The 23,847-nt window shown below is 41.5% G+C and overlaps 2 protein-coding genes across 2 annotated transcripts in view; one reads left to right on the top strand and one right to left on the bottom strand.

Moving 5' to 3' along the window:
- The window catches only part of cerk (ceramide kinase), a 34,680-nt gene extending 29,687 nt beyond the window's left edge, over window positions 1-4,993 (bottom strand). Inside the window, 1 exon segment of the mRNA XM_071533860.1 lies at window positions 4,826-4,993. Coding sequence (XP_071389961.1) covers window positions 4,826-4,973 — 148 coding nt within the window. The 5' untranslated portion in view covers window positions 4,974-4,993.
- A 3,024-nt stretch (window positions 4,994-8,017) lies between these two features.
- tbc1d22a (TBC1 domain family, member 22a) lies at window positions 8,018-18,230 on the top strand (the record flags this gene model as incomplete). Its single annotated transcript, XM_071533851.1, has 5 exons — window positions 8,018-8,201; window positions 8,684-8,740; window positions 11,885-12,068; window positions 13,644-13,893; window positions 18,048-18,230. Coding segments are annotated over exons 1-5 (736 nt in total), but the record flags the coding sequence as incomplete, so codon positions are not given.
- Between the last annotated feature and the right edge of the window lie 5,617 nt (window positions 18,231-23,847).

The raw sequence follows: 23,847 nt of genomic DNA on the forward strand, positions 1-23,847 counted from the left end.
GCAACGAGCATCTAAGCATCTAAGCATCTAAGCATTTCATTGTACAGATAAACCTGCATTTCTGCACATTTGACAATAAAGGACTTGAAACTTGAAACATGATATCACTTTTTCACTGCCGAAACTGAGCACTAAGCTTTCAAGTATTGGCTGACACAAAGTGCTGATCTGACACATTTGTTTGTTGTTGTTGTTATTTTACATTTGTTTTTAACTTTGCTTTTGATTGCTGTCTCTATTTTGTGTTTGACAAGCCTGACACAAGCCAAAGAAAAATGTCCATGTTGTTTGCAATAACGGACAATAAAGTCTGAATCCTCATTACTTTCAGTGTAAAATGTAAACTTAAAGTGGATACAGACAACTTTTCAGCTTTCCCCCCGTTGTCCCCCTCTAGCGTTTCCAAGTGGTATTGTTGTTTGCGCCGCTGTTGCAAAGACAACCGCATCGCTTTCTGTTAGAGCCTAGCTCTGTGCAATAGAACAAACCATCTGTCTGCTTATCAACTCCTTGATCATAACACAATATAGTAACTTTCACCACTGCTCATTTTAGAAAGGCCACTGCAAGAAAATGTGTTCTTTGTTTAGATTATCAAACGGACAATGGATCATTTGTTTGTTTGCTAGCAGTCAGAAACAAACATAGTTAGATGTTTGTTTCTTTTGTTCCAGAAACAAACATAAATGTTTGTTTCTGGCTGGTCCTGGCTTCCTTGTAGCTCCTGGTTCGTTTTCTGGCTGCTAGCGGTAGCGTTAGCAACATGGCTAACGCTACCGCCAGCAGCCTGGCTACTGTCCAAACTACTACTGTCCAAAGCAAGAAACAATCCCAATTTGAACTAGAAACCCCGATCTCAGTGGTATGATAGAGGGTAGTGTTTCCACTGTCACTGCGGTTGTTCCACCGTCCGCCATTTCCGCTACTGGGGATAGCTACCTTTTTGTTTTGTTTTTTCTGGGGATAGCTACCGGACCTCTTTTGGTTGCGCAATGGATGACGCACTTCCTTTGTGCCGTAAGTCGAGCCTTCCTTGTCCCGGGAGATCGTGCCCGGTGGCAGACAGAATTGCATAGTGAAAGCGAGGCTTATAGGGAACCAATCTAAATGCCGATGGTGTCATTATTGTATAGCCGTTACACTGTGCAATCAACATTTACTTCATAATGATAAGTTAAAGCAAAAAAGTTGTCTATAGAGTCTTTAAACCATTAAACTCACTTAAAACAATAAAACTTACTATTATAAACTTATTTTTATGTGCTGATTTTTTATTAATTGTTCTTGACCTTCCTTTTTATTATTATTCTACTACAAAATGGATGAGATTTAATGATTTTTTTCTCCATTCCAGAACTCTAACAGCCTTCTGTAAGTGACTAAAGCAGAAAATTATGCAGCTTTGTTTTGCTTCACATGTTACATGTGGCTTTTGATATGGGATTTTAGCACTGGGGGAAAGTGTCTGATGCTGATACCCTATTTTAGCCTTGGATCAGCCTGATTTCCAATACCTCCCGTATCAGTATAAGTGAATCCCTGAATATCTGAATCCATGTGGGGAAGCAAACATCTAAACCCCCTCCTGGCCAAGGGAGATATCCAGGCTTAGAAGGCCTGAAGGAAGTACCACTCGCTAAGCATAGTGATTTGCAGGAATGGGAGAGGCTCTCTAAAGCGTATGCCATGATTTATTCAGGCTTTTCCTCCAAGATGGGAGTGTGCATTGTATCAGAGGAGTGACTCAGGCATTATGTGGACATAGGATTTACTCCAGGCTCAGAGGCCATGCCATCTCAGCGATTGGATTTTGGTTGTGTGTGTGTGTGTGTGTGTGTCTGTGTGTTGGTGTGTGTGTGTGTACAAATAACAGGCCTGGCCAGGATACACCAGATATCCCATTCCCCACTCGGCACATGTGACTGACGGATGCCCTGATTCAACCAAATCCACTTAAATGTCAAGCAGTAACATTCACTAATGTTGTCTAAAACCAAGACTCGGGGCCAGAGTGAAGTTTATCGCTCGTAACAATTCCTCTCTGCATTCATGGCACTGCTGTGTCAGTTTGATGTCGGCGGAAATACACTGGATAAAAATGGAAAATAAGAGCTGAAGAGGACCTGTCAAATTTGAAACTTGAATTTTTTTTTTTTTTAAGATATTTTTTTTTTAAGATACTTTTTTTTCTTTTTTTTTGTAAAGATACATTACCAGATTCATTGATTCATTCTTTACTTGTTTCATTTCTAACAAATAGACATAACAGAAATAACATAACAGAAATAACAAAAAATATACTTTTTTTAAGATACTTTTTTCTTTTTCTTTAAGATGGCTTTTTTTTTAAATACAGTACCATACAATACCAGATTCATTGATTCATTCTTTACTTATGAATCTTACTTAAATGTTATATTTCTAACAAATAGCAACTCTCCTCTCATCTATCATAGTTCTCCATTTTTCACTCCTTTCGGATTTTTCATTTTGAGTGAAATATATTGGAAAAACATATTAATGTGTGATTAATAAAAGTCAGTAAATAGTGAAAGTCACAAAGAAAAATAACCCATCTTACTTATTGAGTCACTTTTTTGCCTTTCTGTTGCTACATTACACACAATGTTATTTTGACACATACCACATGTACACATTTCACCACCGTCTTCCCGCAAAGACACTGACAGGACAAATTGGCTGTTGTGGGGATTGAACCTGTGACCTTCCAGGCAAGGGTTGGGTATCTTGAACCACCCAGCAACCCTGCTGTCTCCAGGACATTTGGCCCCGGGACGTGTGACCAAGTTGGCTCAGACGGCTGTGAAGTTTTACAGCCTCAATCTAAGGTCAACAGAGGAGAAACTCCACACAAGAGGAAGTGAACTGGGACGAGGAATGCGTGTGTGGCCTATGATGTAAATCAACAGGTCTCTGAAAACACGTGGAGTCCATAAATAGGCCACTTGTTGTTTGGGTAGGCGGAAAGGCAGTCAGGGAAAAATCCAACCAGCACCGCCCCCCTCTCTGCCTGTAGTCACTGAGTAACTAGACTGTATTGACTATTAATGGTGAGCAAATTCCCGTCAAGGACTACAGGACACTAACCACTTTATGCATAAAAGGGATATGCTTGGTTTGTTTAAGCACTTAAACAGCATTCCACACTCTCAAAACAAATGTGACTCCATTCATCTCTGGCGTTTCACCTGGAGCTTGGTGTTATATTTACCGGGAAAGTCTTTCCTTGTTTGATTCTTCACTGACCTGTTCCTGTCACAGCGCTCACAGGCGGGGGATTTTTATCAAGCCGAGTTGAACATTGACTCAATAAATGGAGTTCTTTATGGCAGGTTATTATAGGGCACTTGATACCACTTTGAGGAAGGTCAATGGCCGGGTTTAAGTTGGAGTGTGCGGTGCCAGCTGTAATCACTGCACTCGATATTGTACAGTAATTGCAGAGCAGGGACCTCATTTAGATGAACAAACATTAGCCTCCAGGGGTTATAAGGAGGTCTGGATTAACTGACACAAAGCATGAAGAGGGCAAAACTTTTGAATGCTGTTTGAGAACTGGGGTTATAGTAAAGAGAATAGAAGCTCTAGCTTAGTTGGGCCCATTGTGCAAAGCTGCTTAGGTGATCAAAAGCAGCTGACATGTATTATTCTCTAAACTTTAGAGAATAATACATGTCAGCTGCTTTTGACATCTTTGTACTTACTTTGTGAATTGTCTTTTTCCAGTTATTTCTACACGTCAAAAGTGAAGGCTCAATTAGGTGCTTCAATGGCTGCCTCTTAAGTGCAAGTGCACAGGACACCATAACTTCACAACCTTCTTGTTACATATGACTGTTGTCATGTGAAAACTTCAGAACTCCAATCTTGGTGATTTTCATGTTTTAACTTCAGTTGAAGGATTCCATGCTGAGAAAATTCTACCACCCTTGGTCATATGAAACCCTTTCAAAACCCAGTAAAATAAAAAAAAATACATGGTGGTCAAGCTGAAAACAAGGCTGTTTTTCTTAGTCAAAAGACATTTTGGAGATATGTTAAGGTTTCACTGGACAGCAGCGATATGTGTGGTCAAAAGTCAGATTTGGTGGGGCAGAAAAATCCTCTCATGTACTTGGCAGTAAGAAACAGGCCTATAGCCAGTATTAGGCTAGGCTACATAACAGGGACACAGAATTGTCCATGACTCAAAACCCATCAGTGTGTGATCTGCTCCTGTCAGTGTACAGAAGCAAACTCCACAGCCTATCTGTTGCACCCTCAACATATGCATGATTCTGATAAGGAGCCAGGAGTGCAGAGAGGGGAGGATAGCTGCTTCAGATAGACTACTCCAACACGTTTTCCATGGGTGACAATTATAACAGGTCACGTAGGCCAATTAATTTTACTGGAAGAAAATGTAGGCCTAAATACAACTAGGCAATATGGGCTACTCCCTACATAAATCAATCAAATAAATCAATAAAATATTCCTTTAATATTCTTACAGAGATATTTAGTGGGTCTGTGGTACTCAAGAGTGAGCTTATCCTTATCGTAATTTATGTTTTTTTTGTTTTATTTTATTTCTTATAATGCCACAATAGCATTCCTATATAGACCTATTGCTGTTATATTTGTATTGTGTCCTGAAATTACACTACGGGATTAGTTGGGAGATTGGGTTTGTAGGACTTCAGCTACTTGTATACTTGGTTAAGTTCTACAAAAGACACGACTTACGAAAGGCAAAGACTCTATTTTGCGTGGACAAATGACAGCACTGTCAAGCTCATCTTATTTGAATTCGTTTAAGACTTACCGGTTTCAGAAACGTTGTTGACGCCAGAGCTTCGTTTTCTGCCCGTCTCAATTTCCTTCCATGCCAAAACACTGCGATTCAGGACAACTTCTACCAGTCTGCGCTTCTGAAACAGCTGCGATGACAGTAATCTCGGCTGTTTTTCCATTATTTCGCTCAGACGTGTCATTACGCTCCTGTCCGATGCGTGTCAGGCAATTTTCGCGGTCCACATCTCAATTTGAGCCTGTCCGGCATAACAAACCCATATGGTCCCTATGCTGCCGCAGCCTACCGGCCCAGACTATCAAGCGGTGACTTCAAAGATCGTATATTGACAAGAACACTCACTCACTAATAAAGAAAAACGGGCCCATTTTCCAGTCTGTGAAAGAGGGCGTTAACCCTTACGCATGCGCAGTACCTACAATGCTGTAAATTAATAATAATTGAATAAGCATAAAGGCTGTTTGCCTGTAATTTTCCCCACGCACAATGCTCGCAACGCATTTTATTCTCAAGCCTAAAAAGCAAATGAGACAGCAGTTTTATTTTGCTCTGTGATCTGTTGGTTCTCTGCTCTAACTAGGTAGTTTACTCCCTGACCTATTGTGAAAATGTGACTTTTATATTTCTGTCAATTACAGGCCAACCTTAAGCTGTGCTGGAGAGGTGTTGATTTTGTTGCAATTCCTTAGTCGTCCATAGAGGTTGATAAAAGTCATACATTACTTAATGCCCCTTTAAAAGCCTGAAACAAAGTTACAAGACAGAGCTCCATGGTTGTTAGCAATATTGTCAGTTTGTGTGCATTTTTGTCCCAATAAACCCTAGATGTTTTTAACGGAATACATCTGCCAGAGTAAGGATATATTTCACAACTTTTCCATTAACACCATACACATATATATATACATAGCAGAGAGCGTTGAGAGCGATGACGTTTCTGGTACCGGCAAATAGGGGCAGAGTGAGAGGTCTTACTTTTCTTCTTCTCTGCTTCCATCCTGTGGCGCAAACACATCAGCACCACAATCTCTCAGCTGTTGACTCAGAGCAGCAAGGTGCCTCAACTTCTACTGTCCCAGCCAGAGATGAAGTGGGACATAACAAAGTGGGTAAACTATAACCTCCAGTCACTGATCGTCATGAGGCAACCACCACTGTAAACAAAAATAACAGTATTTTTAGAAAAAAACATTAATTTCTGGCTTTTTTTTTTTTAACCAAAAGGGCCCATCATCACATAATTTACATCAGTTTGGTACTACTTACTATGGTGTAAACTATGAATTTATCTAATTCCCATTATGCTTAAATGGGGGTTAAACTCTATTCTGCAAATGAAATGGTGCGTAAACTGAGTTTAGGTGGGTTGACCCTCCACTACATCCCTGCTTATGGCTCTATCCCAGTGGGAACTATGGGTTGATCGAAGATTAATGCAAACACTGGAATAATAAAGATGCTGATGCTGAGAATGACATGAGAGAAGACAATCAGCCCCCCGCTGTCTACCGCATCACTCTCTTTATCTCTCTGCCACTCTTATTTTCTCACAGTCTCTCTCTGTGATTATGTGTGTGTGTGTGTGTGTGAGAGAGAGAGAGAGAGAGAGAGAGAGAGAGAGAGAGAGAGTTAATATGACAGCAATCAGTTTTTTTGTCAAAGTGAAGCTGTTGACTGCTTGTCAGGTAGAAATCAGGACAGATGTCTCAGCTCTGTAAATCCGCTTAGAACTCACCTGGATGGATTATTACAAACAGGGAAACCAAGTCAGAATGCTGCAGGTTTACAAATGACAGCCAAATGCACAGTCAAATCACAGACCTTAAGGCTACAAGCTTGTTTCCCAGGAAAGCCATGATTGAAGAGATGATTCACATCAGTGCAAATGACATACTCCATGAGCGCAAACAGAATGACAGGGTTGATCATATACCTGTGAATGCAGTAAAACTGTGAATTTAGTTTTATGCGTTGCCCAAGGTTGTGTTTGTGTTTGTGTTTGTGACCCAACACGGCACATTGGGGCAGATACATGTCTTTGTTTTTCACAGTTAATTGATGTTTGCGTTCAGGGCTTTAATTATTTTGTTTGAAGGATTAATTATTGAATCGAAAGACTGCTGCTGAACTGAAAGATTTTCACCAATTTGTTGTAAAGTTAAATGAGCTGAGCAGGTTCATGTCACATTTTTTTTTTTTCTGTGCAGGCCTTACTGTGGGAATTTCTTCACACAGTAAAGGGTATTGCATCATACTGTATCATACATTTTCCTGTAGGCCTAATACCTAATGGCTCCCAAGAGGCGCTCTAAGTGGAGAAAGCACCTTACTTATGTACTAAAAATCAGTTGGTCACGACTCGGGTCAGTAAAGTTTGTTTTTTAATTAATCTACAAGCTATTGATTGATGGACAAAGCAGGAGGAAGTACATGAAAAGGAGGATAATTTGATCTTACTATCCAGCATGAGTTAATGGATTAAAGCCATAATAGATACAATACTCTATTTTGTAAAGAGAAAAAGTAATTTAGGCTGTAAGCTGCTCTTTACATGCAGCCTACTGTACCTTATACATTTTATTGCACCACTGGGTAGTCTTGTACCCCTGGTGAAATCACATATGAGTTTTAAGGTATTTGATTTGATTCTTCATGATCCATTTCATGACCTCTCACTCAATAATAGGGAGTGTGGATTGATGAATTGGCTTGTTGCTGCTTTTTGGTCAGTGATGTAGTGGTAAATAAAAAGGTCGGTAAACCATGACCTCCAGTCAATGATCATCATAAGGCAAACATTCACCAATATCAAAAAAGTCAATAATATTTTCAGAAAAGCATTCATTTATGCTTAATTCCCTAAAAGACTCTAGTTTTATCATTTGCATCAGTTTCTTACTATGACCTAAACTATAAATACATCTAAATATACGTTCATAAAGATTTAGAAAGGTGGATAAACTATTCCGTAAATGAAAACTACACTACATCCCTGCTTCTGGTCCTGATGCTGGTGGTCTTTCACCTTTGATTGACGAGTGGCTGTCTATCAACAGCGCACAGACATCAAAGCGTCAGTGGAGGATGACGTCAGCGGCGTCTCAGCCACCTAGTAGCAGATCTCACTTGTGATTGGGTAACGGCGAGGAAGTGTCCGTCCAGCCAATCACAGCGGCGCTTGCTCGGCGATTCAGCAGCATCAACATGGCAGCTTTCTGAGTTTTGGAGGAGGGGACTTGGTGTAAATAAACACAAATTTTACGTTATAAAGATAACGACAGCGTTCGGGCATTTGTGTATAGGAGAGGTTGGACCGCGGAGGGAAAATGTCAAGTGACGGAAACAAAAAACAGTTTTGGAAACGGAACACAGCGAAGGTTCCTGGCAGGTGAGTGACGTGTTCCATCCTGCTGGTTAGCTTAGCTTAGTTAGCTTTACTCATTTGACGCTGCTCTGTTGAGCATGAAACGAAACTTTCACTGACTGTCTTGCTCTGCGTTATTGCACACATGTTATGGGTTTCACACCGTATAACGCCAGGTTGTCTGCTGTATATTAGTCTCGCACACACACACACTTTACACCAGCTGGCTACACGCTACGTTGCTAACTGGTTCCCTAGCACAGCTTGCTAACAGTGGCTAACAGTTCAGCAATTTACCCACACTGCTGTTGCATAGTTCTAATTACAGTAACACATTTCTAATGCCATTACGCTGGAATAGCACCGTTTTCATCTCACTTATCCTCAGTTATACAATGTTAACTGGTGTTGTTTTGGATAGTGTCATAAGAAGCTAACTTAGCTAGCTTGGCAACCAGCTATCAATCAGCTGATTCATTTGCATTTCCTCCTTTTCCCTTCCACAGCATTCAGCATGTGTATGGCGCTCAACATCCACCTTTCGACCCGCTCCTTCACGCTAAGTAAGTTAAATGTACTTCGTAATTATTGGCAAAGTACACTGTGAGTACCCTGGTGTTATCAGAGTAGTCTAGACCCAAATTGACATTGGCCCTTCTCTCCTTTTGCTCTCAAGCATCTTGTAAAGTCTGATGGCACAGATTTGTCCTGCCTGAAACACTGGATGCCAAAATATCTCCTCTGAACACAGAATTTTGTTTGATTCATAGATGTTTAGATTTTCAAGCAGGTTTAAATCTGGGCTATTTTTGGTTCAAAGGGTAGACCTGTTATGTTGTGTTCTTTCTCGTTGTAAGGGAAAAAAGTTTGTCCCAAACTCCAAAATCTGTCAGGTTAATGTTGCCTTCATTACCAGCAAAAGTACAGAATTTGTAGATTATACTGAATTGTTTGAGTCCACTGGCAGAATACACATGATGCTACTGAGCCCTGTAAAAAGCCCCTCGCTGACCCACTTTGTCACCACACTTATTGTATATACTGTATATATATATACTGTATTTTTTAGGAATCTCTTCTTTCTTCTTCTTTGTAGCTGATATTTGATGTTTAAATTGTATTTGTAAAGCTTGATTGCTGCTTGTTTGTCTGTCTAAATGTCTGTATATTGCACTGCACCAACTTCACCAAGTCAAATTCCTAGTATGTGAAAATGTACCTGGCGGAAATATATCTGATTCTGATTCTGATGCACCAGGTAGCACTTCATTCACTGGTTCACCTGTTATTCCTACAGTATTCTTTCACCGCAATTCACCAAGGGTGGCTTAGTGGATCACACTATATATATATAGATACCGTCGTTGTCGGGTGAAAACCTTGTATCTCCAGTTTTGGTGATTTTAATGTTTTTAGATCAGTTGAAGGATTATATGGGATTATATGGGTCTCTGATCTCATGGGCTTATAAAACCCTTTCAAAGCCCATTGGGTAATGTAAAAAATGCATTGTCATCAAGCTAAAAACAAGGCTTTTTCCCTTAGTTTCTGAAAAGTTGACATTTTGGAGATCAGTGATGTGTTGAATTTGCCAGTGGACACTTTCCAATGGATTCAGAAAAAGATCCAAATTCATGTGAAGCATACTGTGTCTGTTTGCCAGTAAGAACAGCATGTATTGGAGCTAGGTTTATGGCCTGTAGCCCATTGTTTGCACTGAATGGCCTCTCATATATTCTGCTGGGGTAAAGGAAGTGAAAACCTGAAAATCCAGTTGATTGATAGTGAAGCTTACAGCTTTACGGAAATAAGACATGCTCTCATTTTTTTTTTTTTTTTAGTTTTTGGGAAACTCTTGTAACCATGGCCACAGCCCATGGGTTGTGATGCAAACACTGCCACCGAATCTAGCCTTATTTGTTTATAGGTCTAGGATACAAGGCATGGCTATGTTTCTCATGTAACTTCTGTGGAGATCTAAAAATTGAAATGGAAGTGATGTTTCCTTTGTTCAGGATTACAGGGTACCTACACAGGTCTGGAAATATATGGACAATTCATTTGATAATTTTCAGGTTTTGAAAAATGTGTTATAGCACAAACATCTGGAAAAGTATAGAAATGGATTGTTGTATACTCATTTTCATCTCACATATTGTGATATTTGTTGTTGAGAAGAATAATATTCAGCTATAGAGTGATTATTGCCTATCTACAGTGTATTGCCCAGCCACTACCAGTTTGTGTCAAGTTGAACCCTGAATAACATAATAATATATAACACCCTGAATATGTTTATGTCCAGCCAAGAAGTTCTGTCTGGAAAAAGTATGGCACTTTGAAATGGAAAGGAAACATGTGTAGGAAGCATGGGTTTAAGTTCTAACTCCCATTCATTTCTAGTGGGAAATTAGTCTTTTCCTGCTTTTTTGGCTTTTGTCATCACATTGCTGACTGTACCTCACATGTTTACACTTCCCTTGTAGTAAAAAGACTTTTACTGAGTAAGATATTCATATTGGCTCATTAATAACTTACAAAATACCTTACAGCGGCAATTTAGCTGAAGTCTTGTATGAATAACAGCAAATTAGGCCTCACATTGTACATTCGTAAGCTAAGCCTAACTATATTTTGTTTAGGTGGGGTTTGGAACCTTGCTACTCTGATGAGTGCGTACTCATTGACTTGCAAATGTTGCTTTACACACACACACACACACACACACACACACACACACACACACACAGACACAAAGACGGTAAATCAGCCTGGTTCTTCAATAATAATACTTTTTTCTCTGCTGATTGATGTTTAATCATATGAATTTCCACAGAGGGTTGAATTTAATCTCCTTGTTTTTTTTGTCAGGGTATAAGTTCAAACTCCTTCCTTTCTTCTAAGTTATGATAGAAGTAGGCTAATATGAACAGGTCTTTCTCTTTATTATGGTAATCCATGTCTTTGTAAGAAATCAGAGCGCATTCTTCCCTCTATTCCCCCATTCCCTCTTCCTGCCTTCCCCTTCTCTACACCGCATGATAAAAAAAGAAAGGTGAGATTAATTGAATTCTTTTTTACTGTAGCATTTCTTGTTCCCACTGAATGTAAAGGTGTCCTTCCAGCACAAAGAAAGGAACTGCAGTGAAAAGTTGTCATTTGAACATGGCCAGATTCAATCTTGGGCGTGAGAGACCTGTTTCCTTTTTTTTTTATATATATATTGAACTGTTTGAGATGAAGAGCCGGTGTGAATAGGTGCTGACTCACACACTTGTCTCTGTGGAATTTGTTTCATTGTCGGGATTCTTTGTCATTATTGGAAATGCTGTCAAAAGCCACTCAATGTGTAAAATGTGAATATCTTATAGACTTCATTCAGGCCGAATGTTGATTAATTAATTGTCAGACTTTTCTCTCTTCTTGGATACCAAAGGGATAGAGTTCTTTTCTTTCTTTTGTTTGCACACCTGTCAGTGTCAAAATGATTTACTGCATCTCCGTTTCTCTTTTTCTCCCTTGTCCCTCACCGTCTGCCTGTCCACCTATCTCATTCTCCTCTTCTCCCTTTCGCTCCCTATTCTCCCTTCTCTTTCTCTCTCCATCTTGCCACTTCTGCCCCCCCCCCCCCCTCCCTTTCTCTCTCAATTTCTCTCATCACATCCTCTCCCCCCTATCTTCTCCATCTTCATCTCCCTGTCTTCCAGCCTGATCAAGGCAGGCAACAAGCCTCCTCCGGCCACACCGGGAAAGCCCAAGAAGGCCACCACCTTTCAGGAGTTTGAGAGCATCACCAGTGACGCCTGGGATGTTGGGGACGATGATGACGAGCTGCTCGCCATGGCTGCACAGAACCTGAACATTGAGGTGGTCATGGAAACAGCCAATAAGGTGAATGACAAGATTCAGCGTCTTGCTCAAGTCTCCCTACTCTGCCACCCTGCTTTAATGTTGAAGTCATTTCAGTCCATCCAAAAGCAATTCCACCACTGTTGGCACTTTCCAAACGGCTTCCTATTTCACTACATAGTTATTATATAGAGGAAATCTGATTTTCAGCCCCACTGACTTGCACTGTCATTGTTAAAAAATAAATAAATATTGCAATGTTTCAAAAACTAAAACAATTACAAAGTGCTTTTCGGATGAATTGGAATGACTCAGTTTAACATTCATTGGATAGGCTACCTTAAAATCTGAACTGTGCATTTAAAGTGTGTATGCCACAGGATTTTGAGCAGGTTTAGTTCCAGTTAGAACTTCCCACACAAATTTAAAATCTGCGTGAAAATTGCATGTTAATTCACAAAATCTTGCAGTGTGCATCTACCTTTAGGAATTAATGAATAAAAGGAATTAAATAATTACATCTTTTTGATTACCAGGTAAATGGAAGTCGGCGCTTTTGTAAAATTTTATAAAGAGCGTAATATCTTATCCTTGAACCCCTTTATCTTTATGTTTTATGGGCCATCCCTCTAACAAGTGAAATGCTTGCTCCTGTGTTTTTGTGTTAACTGCTGTGATGTCAAGTTAAGTGCACCACAAATGGAATATATGGAGTTTCATTACATTACCAGACACCCTTTCTATGGATAGACCCCCCCCCCCTCCTTAACAGGGTCTACACCTAATGTATACTGTGATAAATGCACCTTATTACTGTGACAAATTCCGTTATTATCCTTTGCATGACTAAGCTAAATTCAGTTCCACTCATTCGAAGCCTCAGATGACTAACCTCAGTGTGAACAGGTGTCTGGCTTCTTGGCATGAACCTTCATAGTGGGGGGCAGGCACACATACCCGGACACCCTTCCACACTACAACTGTGTGTGCATGTGTGTGTGTGCTTGGGTTGTGTGTGCAAGTATATGGATACCTATACATTTGGGTATGTTCCTAATAGGGCTGCAACTAACGATTATTTTCATTGTCGATTAATCTGTCAATTATTTTCTCGATTAATCGATTAGTTGTTTGGTCTATAAAATGTTAGAAAATGGTGAAAAATGTCGATCAGTGTTTCCCAAAGCCCAAGATGACGTCCTCAAATGTCTTGTTTTGTCCTCAACCCAAAGATATTCAGTTTACTGTCATAGAGGAGTAAAGAAACCAGAAAATATTCACATTTAAGAAGCTGGAATCAGAGAATTTTGTCTTAGAAAATTTGTTGTTTTTTCTTAGAAAATTACTCAAACCGATTAATCGATTATCAAAATAGTTGGTGATTAATTTAATAGTTGACAACTAATCGATTAATCGTTGCAGCTCTAGTTCCTAAATGTGTTTGTCTGTGCTCACATCATAAGCACTATCATATGATGTATGCTAAAACACATGTATATAATACCCCCAGCTATTAGAATACAAGCTTATTTATCACTTTAAAAAAAAAAAAGCCTCTGAAATCATCAAAGCTTGATGCTCATTATTGAAATACCTTTGTTCTTGTCAACTACACAGGTGATCGAGAATCACAGCAAGCAGCAGGAGAGACAGAGACAGGACGACACAACAGAGCCAGAACAGAGAGAGGAGGAGGCACAGGAGGAGGCACAAGAGGAGGAAGACGAGGAGGAGGAAGACGAGGAGGACAGAGGGGAGGAGGGAGAGGTGACCAGCCCGGAGGTGTCGTTTGCGTCAGAAACCAGCCCTCACAGCGATGGTCGCCTGGTGAAGTCACACAGCGAGGCTCCCATTGGCTCGCCTAAAGGTTAGTGAACACGGTCATCCGGTGTCCAGAATTTACTGTTTTTGTCATATGCCAAGGGCTGGTAAACTAAAAAAAATGTATCTGCCAAGAATAATTTTTACCGGCCAAAATAAATAATTATTTTTCATAGAAATATGTTACCTTACCTGTTTCCAGTGCTATTTTGTGTGTAGAATCAGATACTGAGTGAAATATTTAATAAAGAGACAAGAACAGATTTAATTTAATACTTGCTCACTCACTTATACAATGTTTTTCTTTTGTTGTAATAACATGAAATTTTAACAGATGTTAGGCTTGTTAACCATCCGGGCAGCAGAGAAACACAAGGAAAAATTTGCCAAAGTTAGATGCTTTTTGTAGAGGAGTGTAACAGGCAGCCAATTACAAGCCTGTTTGTTACAGAGCCATTGTTTTGTTTTGATTTGATTGGCACGTGGTCAGAGGGAGAGTATATGGTGGTTAGTTGGGACAAAGTCTGAGAACAGACAAAGACCAAAGACTGTATCTCTCAGCCAATTTTTACCGTTTTATTTGGCGCTTGGCGGGTGGTAATTTTGGACCCTGCTGTCATATTTTACTCTCATCATCTAAAAACAGAAAAAAAAAGAAAAGAAAAAAGAAAGCAAATAAAAAAACACACTGGAATGAAGAGCATCTAAAAACAGAAGAAAAAAATAAGAAAAGAAAGCAAATAACATACACACTGGAATGAAGAGCAGTTTTTCAACATGATAACCTCTGTGTAGGGGATCTCTCTCTTTCTCCCTCTCTGTGTCTCACTCCCCCATCCAAAAATCAGATGACAGTAGAAAGAAAAAAACACCTCTCTCCTTCCTCAGTTAGGGTCTGTATCCACTAAGCACCTCTTTTTAACCCAGCAACACACAACAACTGCTCGGGGTCATGGCTCCCGCTGTTGCTATGTGTCTGCCTAAAACATGTTTCAAGTGTCATCTTAATGTTTTTAACTTAAAACCTGGCACAGAGACACACTGTTCTCTTGCCTTATGTAGGGAAACAGTGTACCCTTTTCCTTGTAAACAAGGAACAGAGGAAGACAGCGCTGTGAAGAGACGTCCCTGGTGCACACATGGCTTTTTAGAGTGCGACATCAGCAGCGGTAGCAGCAGAAGCTCTGTGTTGTTGTTATTGGGGTGAACGCCTGTCTGTCTGTCTGTCTCTCTGTCTGTCTGTTGCCTGTCTGGCAGGTCATCTGCCTGTCTGCCTGGTTGTCTGCCTCCCTGCCTGTTGCTGTGTTTAGGCTACAGATAACGCAGGCAGATCCTTGCCTTCAGGCCGTGCTGCTTATCTCCTCAGAGAAGACACAGCAAGGCCTGCATGTACTGTCAGGTTGTGTGTGTGGATACGTGGATATGCAAGATGACACCAGCTGCACCTACGCTGAACATGTAGCAAAAGCACAGAAGCTTGCATACACCAGGTTTAATATGAGCACAAAAACACTGGGGCAGGTGGGTAAACACATGCTGTAGACGTGCACGATAAGCAGTAAGGCACTGGTTAGGAGCTGATTTCCCACTAGCATTAACAGTGTTACTCTCTTCCTTGCCGTGTCTTGTCTTATCTGTGCCTTTCTCCTCTCCTCCTCTGCTCTCCTCTCTTCTTTCCTCTCTTCTTCTTTCCTCATCTTCTTAATTCTCTTGGCACAGTCCTTTCTTCTCTTCTGTTTTTTCCTCTCCTCTCCTCTCCTCTCCTCCTCCTCCTCCTCCTCCTCCTCCTCCTCCTCTAAGATGTGTGTGTGACTACAGTAGTGGAGAGTAGTGAGGACAAAGTTGCCCCAGTCTTATTAGGTAATGGCACACATCAAGGCTTTCATTAGCGAGGCCCAGATTGTCTCTCTCTGTCTATATATACTCACATACATGACATACACATGCATGCACACATGCACTCTCCCACTACACACTGCATTTAAGAGATCAGACCATACACACACACACACACACACACACACACACACACACACAGACCAGTGGCCAGGGGGCTCTCTCCAGCCTCTGGCAGTCCTCTAAGCTGTCTAGCAAAAATACACTCTCTGCTACTGTAATTGTCTGTAATGGGGGTTTGCTTTCCATCTGTCTGAGTGCTGTCTGCGTATATTTGTGTGTGCGTGCGTGCACGCGCGTGTGTGCATGTGTTTTCTTGTTCCCTCACTTGTAATACTTGAAGCAGTACACTGTGACAGACAAGTGTACATTGCTAACTTGATCCAAGTCAGCTTTTTTTCCTTTTATGGCACTTTTAAAGTCTGAAGTTAATTAAAAGTACTATAAAAAAGCCTTATTGCTAAAATCACACAAAGGGTTCCATCACAAAGAAGCTGCCATGCTGGCTTTAATAATCTTTTTTAATTTTCACAAGTGCAAATAAAGCAGTCGAGAACAGTTTTGCGGCTTTTTATTTGCTCTTGTGAAAATTAAAAAGGATATCAAAAAGGCAGCATTCCAATGTCTTTGTTTGCCATGGACTGTTTGTGTGAATCTAACTGGATGTTTCATGGTTTCCCCCCAGCACTGAGGAAGGCTGGCACTGCTGTCCGCAGGGCTCCTGCACCCTTGCGTGGCCTAAATGTAATATTATTGTTCACTTTTGTTCACTTGTGTTGACTGTGACAGAAGCATAGACCATGAGAATTAATGGACACAGTGAACGGTCGCCTTGTTTGTTTTCAAGGGGTAAGCTAATAAAGCTTAACAGATAAAATACATTTTTAACCAAAGTTAGAGTTCTTTGATAAGTAATTTGTATTCTCATAGACAAGTCAGTCATGTTTTTGATAGGCTTGTATAAGAAATTATTCATCTCATCCCTCGCCCACTGCTGACCACTGAATATCTACACATTTACTTTTCAGCAAATTCCTAAGGTCACTAGAGAGCTGATTGAATCACATTGATTAGGAATAAATAAGTGAATTAACGATTAGGATCAGTGGCTATGAATTATTATCTGTGGGATTCATGGTTGTAGCTAATATACTTCAATGTTTAAAGAAAAAAAAAAAGGATTAAATCAAGCATGTTGACATAAGCATAGTTTATCGGTCAGTAATTTTTAATTTGGTCATTTCACTTGTGATCTCACTAGCAGACAGTTCATCCTCCAAAAGCTTCAAACCGTCAAATCAATCACTCTGAAGTCTCTACTTCATTGGCTCGTACATAGCTTGCATGTGTGTGTGTCTGGTTTGTTCTGTGTGTGTAACTCATTGTGTGTAACTTATCCATTTTAGAGGCTTTGCAGTTGAATCAGAAATTTCCCAGCAGCCATGGCTGGTGCTGTCTTGGAGGTCCATTGCAGAAATGGCCTAGTAATGATTAAATGTGTTACAACCAGGCGAAAAAAAGAGAGATTTCTGAAAAAGATAAATATCGTGTTTGTGGAGCCATACAGTAACGTTACAGCTAAAAGTGAAAGTAAAAGTATAGTTAAGCGTTTCTAAATTTAGCTTACTCTGACATATTGTAGTAAATGATCTTGTCTTTGCCCCAGTCCCTACTCTTAAGTATTTCGACTTGTAAGGGTTAGACTAGTAGTTTGAGAAATATCAGCTCTATTAATCAGTTTGGTAGCTAGCTAACTAGACAGTAAGCTAATTCAGCAAAAAAATTAAAAACAAAAAAGTAAACGTGCAACCACTAGCCACTAGATACTAGCCATCTAACGTTAGCTATTGTTGTTTTGTGTAAAAACACACCCGTCTTGGTAGCCTAAATCACAAAGTGGGGCTGTAACAGAGAAAAGCATCCCATCCCCCCTAATTGAGATGCTGTAAATTCACCCTGTTTGCCAAAGTGAAATTCAGCGTGCAAAGTTGCCAGGTGTAGCTTCAAAATCAGATGTAAACAGTGGTAGTTATAAGCTGATCAGACGCTATATTTAGCTAGCAATCTAACAAGCTGACACTATCTAATCACAAAATCAATTAGCTGTATCAGTGATGAAATCATCTGTCCTCAACTATTGCTTCGTTTACATGTACAGTCAACTGTTCTCATCAGTCATTGCAAAGAGCTGTGGGAGTCCAACATGGCCACCAGAGGGCGTGCTACATCATGTGAAAGCCCTCTATTCATTGTGTGTGTGTTTGTGTAACCCTATCCCCTCTCTCCTCTCTGTCCACCCACCAGATGCAGCAGGTGAGCGTGCAGCCCTCCACAGACAGCGCTCTCTGCCCCACCGGCCGCCCGTCATCCCCCTGGTGGCTCGCATGGCCGACCAGAACACATCCGGCACCCCGGCTATGACCGAGAGGGAAGCCTCTCGCCTGGACAAGTTCAAACAGCTCCTGGCTGGGCCCAACACAGACCTGGGTAAGAGACACTCATTCAAAAACCTTGCCATCTCTGTCTCTCTTTCTCTGTCAGTTTGTCTTACTGTTACTCTTGCTCAATCCTCTTCTCTCTCACTCTCACTTTCTATTTCTTACTGTCTGGTTTTGTCTTCTTTTCCTTCTGTTCTCCTATGCTCTTTCTCACTTTCTCATTCTCTTGCTCTCTTTTCCTTCTCACTCTTTCTTGCTCCCTCGCTTTCTGGTCTTGTTCGCTCTCTGTCAGCCAGCTGTGCTGTACTTTTAATGATGCTGTGAGGGGAAAGTCATCCAGCCATCTGGACATGCAGATTACAAGGGGAAAAAAACCCATCAACAACAAAAACAAACGACAGGCCTTTGTTCTAACCAACCGTCAGGCCTTTATTGTTCGTCCAACCCCAGGGACTTTGCTTCCTACCGCTGCCTCCCCAGCGGCCATTAAATCCTAGCAGACCTCCCTCTCAACAGTTCACTTTCCTTCCTCTGCAGCTAACTTTCTGCGTCTGCCATACCCAGACAACTACTTGTTGCATCAATTTCATTGTTTCAATTTCAATTGTTGCTATCGCATGGTGTAGCTCGTCTGGTTAAACTCACTTTTACGTTGAAATGACCCCGCTTTGCTACTTGAATTGGATCACACAACGCATCATATTTTCAACATTCATAGTCACATGGATCTTGTTACTGGAGGGTTTGTGGTCGAGCCAGCCAGAAACCAGGCCATAAGTTACAGACAGATCATTATGTGGTGGAATGCTTACGTTGTCGATAGAGAGTAGTAACTGCCCAGCGTCTGCAGAGTTGTAGTTGTTAAAGCTAACCTTGCATGGAGGTGGCAGTAATGACTTGGAAGTCTGAATAATTACCATGGTTATTTCACAACAGCATCTGCAGTTACATCTGCAGAGCTTGGCTTTTGGTAAAAGCATAGCGATTGACCCATAAAAGCTTAGATCGGTGTTGTCTGGATTGTTGGAGGAGGCACTGTCAAATTCTTTCTAAAGTCTCTCTTAAAAGCCCTTTGTGCTCAGTTCTCTTGTGTGTTAACGCCTAGGACGTGCATCAGATGTCCTTGGATGGTTTTTGATGTATCTTTGTGTCATTTGGTGTGCGTGTGTGTTAGAGTATGCCTGACAGAAGGGGAACATGAAGTGAAACAAGTGAGAGAATGATAAAAGTGTGGTTCTTAACAAGAGAAAGGAGTATGCGCTTGTTAACTTCCCTGACATGCTAAATACAAAAAGAGAGTGAGAACTACTTCAATGCAGAAAGGGCAAAAGTTTAATATGCTTAAGTTGCACAAAATTTCACCAGTGCTAATGATATCACTGCTAACAAGTAGTTTTTCAATTAATTGAAGTGCCAGTACAAACGCTTTTTTCTCCACTTTGTGTGAGATGTGCCTGGTGAATAAAAATAACTAAAATCATGTCTAATGTCAAAGTATCATTTTCAACTTTAGATGAAATAAGGTATTCTAAAACCTCCGAACACCCCAATTTATTTATTTGTTTTTTACATTTTTATGCACCTTACATTTTTCATGCACCTTCAAGGCTGCAGTCAGAGATGTAAATTGCCACTAGCCACTGTGACTTGCGTACAAAAGTTAATTTCTTATCCTTTTCGCAGAGTAATGGCCCCAGGTGATTTTGAAAGGAGAAGAATACGCAGGGGCAGCAGTTAGGCCAGGGCAAACATATTAGTTCAGTACCCAACCAAGGTTTTGTCCTGTCAGCTCTGTCAGTTTTACTCTCTTGAACCAATTAGCAACAGGAATGTACACCTGCAGAGATCCATTGCTGTGTTTTCTTGGTGAAACAGGAGACAAACTTCTATTTCAAACGCTCCCCAAGCATTCTTTACATCTATGTTGAGGTGGTCAATCTAACATCATGTGCTTTTATTTTTTTAATCACCGAGTCTTTGTAAGCAGGGTGGCAGGGTGGCCTAGGGCTATGAAAGGCTGTCCCATCACTGAAAGATCAAAGGTTTGATCCCTGCAACAGCCAGAGTGTCCATCAACACATATGCGTCATACCCAACTTCCCCTTGAGCAAGACTCTCAATCTCTACTTCACTTGCGTCATGCACATTCAAACTGAGAGGGCTTTAAATCCCCTCTCAGGTATTTGATATTCAACATCTCTCAGTAAAACAAATGAGGATTTGTTGGGGCTTTTGTGGTATTTAGTACTGATGATTGTTTTAGAATAGAGCGTTTTTAGCTGATTGGTTTGCATTGTGGACATGTTTATATGATATAGTGCCCCCTCAAAAAACATTTACTGCACTCCACGCCTGCCCTACCCGCTAGCTCACTGTGAGTTTCTCAGGCTACGAGTATTGGCTAAACTCCTAAAATGTAAATGTTGGATTTCATTAAAGTTGAATGGCCTTAGCCAGCATAGAACTTCACCTCTATGAGCGATCCCCTTGGAAACTTTTTGAACAAAACGAAGCGGTTCACAACTCATCAGCGTTAGCCGACGGTGGTAGCGGCTTGCTTGTGCAGAGTGTATCCTGTACATCAGCAGAGTGTCTCGAGGTGTCAGCCCCCATTAGGGCCTGCCAGGCATCACAAGTCGGCTGTCTAAATTTAGTTTAGTCTCTGCGCCATGATTAGATAGCCCAGAACGGGCGAGCCACGCTGCCGGCTGCTGGCAGCATGAAAGATGAACTTCATTCACGGGACATAATTAAGTGAAGGAGAGGGGGTGTGGGGTGGGGGTGGAGAGGGGGATAGGGGAAGGGAGAGGGAGAGGGAGAGGGGGAGATAAGATAAGATAAGATGAAACTTTAATGATCCCCGTGGGGAAATTGGGTCATTGCAGCAGAAAAGAGTAGGATATAGATAAAAATACAACAAATAAAACATATTAAGATTTTCATTCCATAATGAGATAGACACCATTTGAAGGAGCTGACGGCACCTCATCTAACAAAATTATTGTTGGCAAGTAAATCACATTATGGGGTTACTATTAAATTTATGAATCATTTTTAGACCTTTGCTCGTGAAGTGGTGTATTTTTGTGGACGAAATCATCTGTGTTTTTGAAATACTGACTGATTAATTTCAGGTATCAATTTTTCCCCAAAATTGATAATAGAGCAATTTGGAATGAGACCCTTCATGTTGAAGATTGACGATATAGTGTATTGTCATGAATAATACAGAGCTCCTACCGGCTTGAAAGAGTTCTCGCTGCGGTTGACCATTGACAGATTTACAGATTAACAGATGTTTTGCAGTTGCAGAGAGGGAGAGGGTGAAGAGGGAGGGTGACAGAGACGGATGGACCTCCTTGTCCTTAAGGGAGAGGTCAGTGTCCCTGTGTACCGTCTGTGACACACACACTCACACACTTGCTCACACACGCACACACCAGACACTGTCCGGGGGGACGTTGCCCCCTTGTGTAGAAGGGACATTCGAACGACTGTCTTGAGCTCCAAAGGGAAGGGGGGGGGGGGGGGGTGGGGCTGGGATGATCCATTGGCTGTTCCTCACTTGGATGGTGTAATTAATTGCGGAGGCAGTCGTGTTTTTGGGTCGAGCCCTCCGTCATGCCAGGGCTGCCCGTCTCCAGAGTGCACAGGTGTGTTTGTCCTGTCTGTAAGTGTGTGTGTGTGTGCGTCTGTATTTGTTTGTTAGCGCGTGTGTATGGTTCTCTAAACTCAGCGGACTAAGGCCATAACCCAGTATATGGCTATCTAGACTCGGTGTTACGACCTAGCTTGTCTAGTCGGGGGTGCAGCAGAGTGCGCTAAGCAGCAGCGAGTCGCACAGTAGGCCCGCTTATAACTAGAGTGATATTGTAAAACCTTAATGTGCCGATAAAACTGTTGGTTTGAAGACAATGATATTGAATTGAGAGAGGGAGACACGCTGAGAGAGAGATGGAAGAGTCACCCTCCTTCACTAATTTCTACCTGCTTGTTTCGTTTATTTCTCACTCTCTTCTCACCTCTCTCTCTCTCTCTCTCTCTCTCTCTCTCTCTCTCTCTCTCTCTCTCTCTCTCTCTCTCTCTCTCTCTCTCTCTCTCTCTCTCTCTCTTTCTTTCTCTCCCTGTGAACCTTTCGACAGGTGGTGACAGCGGCCTGTTTAGCATGTAAGGTCATGTAGAAGGTGATGACCTGTGTGTGTGTGTGAGAGTGTGGTGATTGATGTCGGCTTGATCTCGGCTAATTATTCTGGATGTCCTGAGGCGAGCCTGTCTGCTGAATGAACCTGAACACGGCACCCACTGTACACTCAGTGAGGAGGGAGCCATTTCAGCTGGAAAATTGACACAAAAAAACCCAAACAAAAGTGAGAAAAATATTCCCAGATGTCGTTTAACATTACTTTTTAAAGACCAAGTTCTTTTTTTCATCTTTCTGCCTCCTCCAGTTATCATTTGTGAATAGGTAGTTTTTGTGTGCGCATGTGTGTGTGTGTATGTGGTTGTTTTTGTGTGTGCAAATGTGTGTGTATCCTTCGTAATGAGTATTTCTTTTTTTCTTCCAGACTGTCTAGTACTCACTGTTTTGCGTGAACCAGTTGCTCCCTAATGGATGTAAGTCACAAGGCCAACTTTCACAGACTTTCTGCATTTATTTTTCTTTTTATAGTTTTGAGAGTAAGAGCTGGCATCTGACATCAAGCAATTATTGCCGGATGGCTGGGACGCGGTCGTTGCTATGGTGATGCTCTTTTCCCCTTCCTCTCCTCCCCGGCAATCTATCCTCATTCTGTCTCTTACTCCAGCTTTTTATCTGTTCCTTTCCCTGTTTGTCTTTTTCTGCTTCTCTTCTCCTTCTACATTTTCTCTCCATTCCTATTTGCTCTTAATCCAATCCTCATGTCAGGCCTAGTTCACCTTGCACATGCACTTGCATACACATGGACACACACACACACACACACACACACACACCCCCACACATATATAACACACACTGAATACCCATGCACCACCGACACCACAAACAATGACAACCTCTCGTACACCATCCATACCAAAAACAAGTATACACACTCACTCACACACACACACACACACACACACACACACACACACACACACACTCATTTCCTCGCTGCCCTCTGTTGGGGGTGCTGCAGCTCTTTGTTACACCTCCACCACTACAGTGTGCTTCTCTCCAACCACCATCACCTTCACTGCTGCTGCTACGGTTAGCAGGCCTACTACCTCCGCCACGGTCGCTCACTCCACACCGCTACAATCCACAATCCTGTTACACAGCTAGCCACCACATGATAGGCTTACCATCGGTGCCGTTTGCAAAGTTAATAGCTGCCATCAAAGCGGAAAGTGGCGGTGTAATTCAATTTATGTCACTCCTAATGCCATGTTTAAAAGCACCCGCGCAAGGGCGACAATTTCAGAGGCGCGTCACGGGCACGGAAATTGTAGAGGAGGAGACGGTGCAGCATTAGGCTGTCTAGGTAGGTAAATCTCTAGAGAATATGGCAACTTTACGGTGAGAGGAGTTTCCATGTGAATGCTCAGTGGTAGGTTTCTCTCTTTGACGATTTCTGAGAAGCCAGCAGTAGCACCCTGGTGATGTAGCAGTAAGCTAGAGGGAAAGAAAAGGGACCAGTAAC

Source organism: Centroberyx affinis, unplaced genomic scaffold (assembly GCF_046629955.1).
Source record: "Centroberyx affinis isolate AG114_WGS23_722 - 3 ecotype Tasmania unplaced genomic scaffold, CSIRO-AGI_Caff_v1 ptg002443l_1, whole genome shotgun sequence".
Classification (NCBI taxonomy): domain Eukaryota; kingdom Metazoa; phylum Chordata; class Actinopteri; order Beryciformes; family Berycidae; genus Centroberyx; species Centroberyx affinis.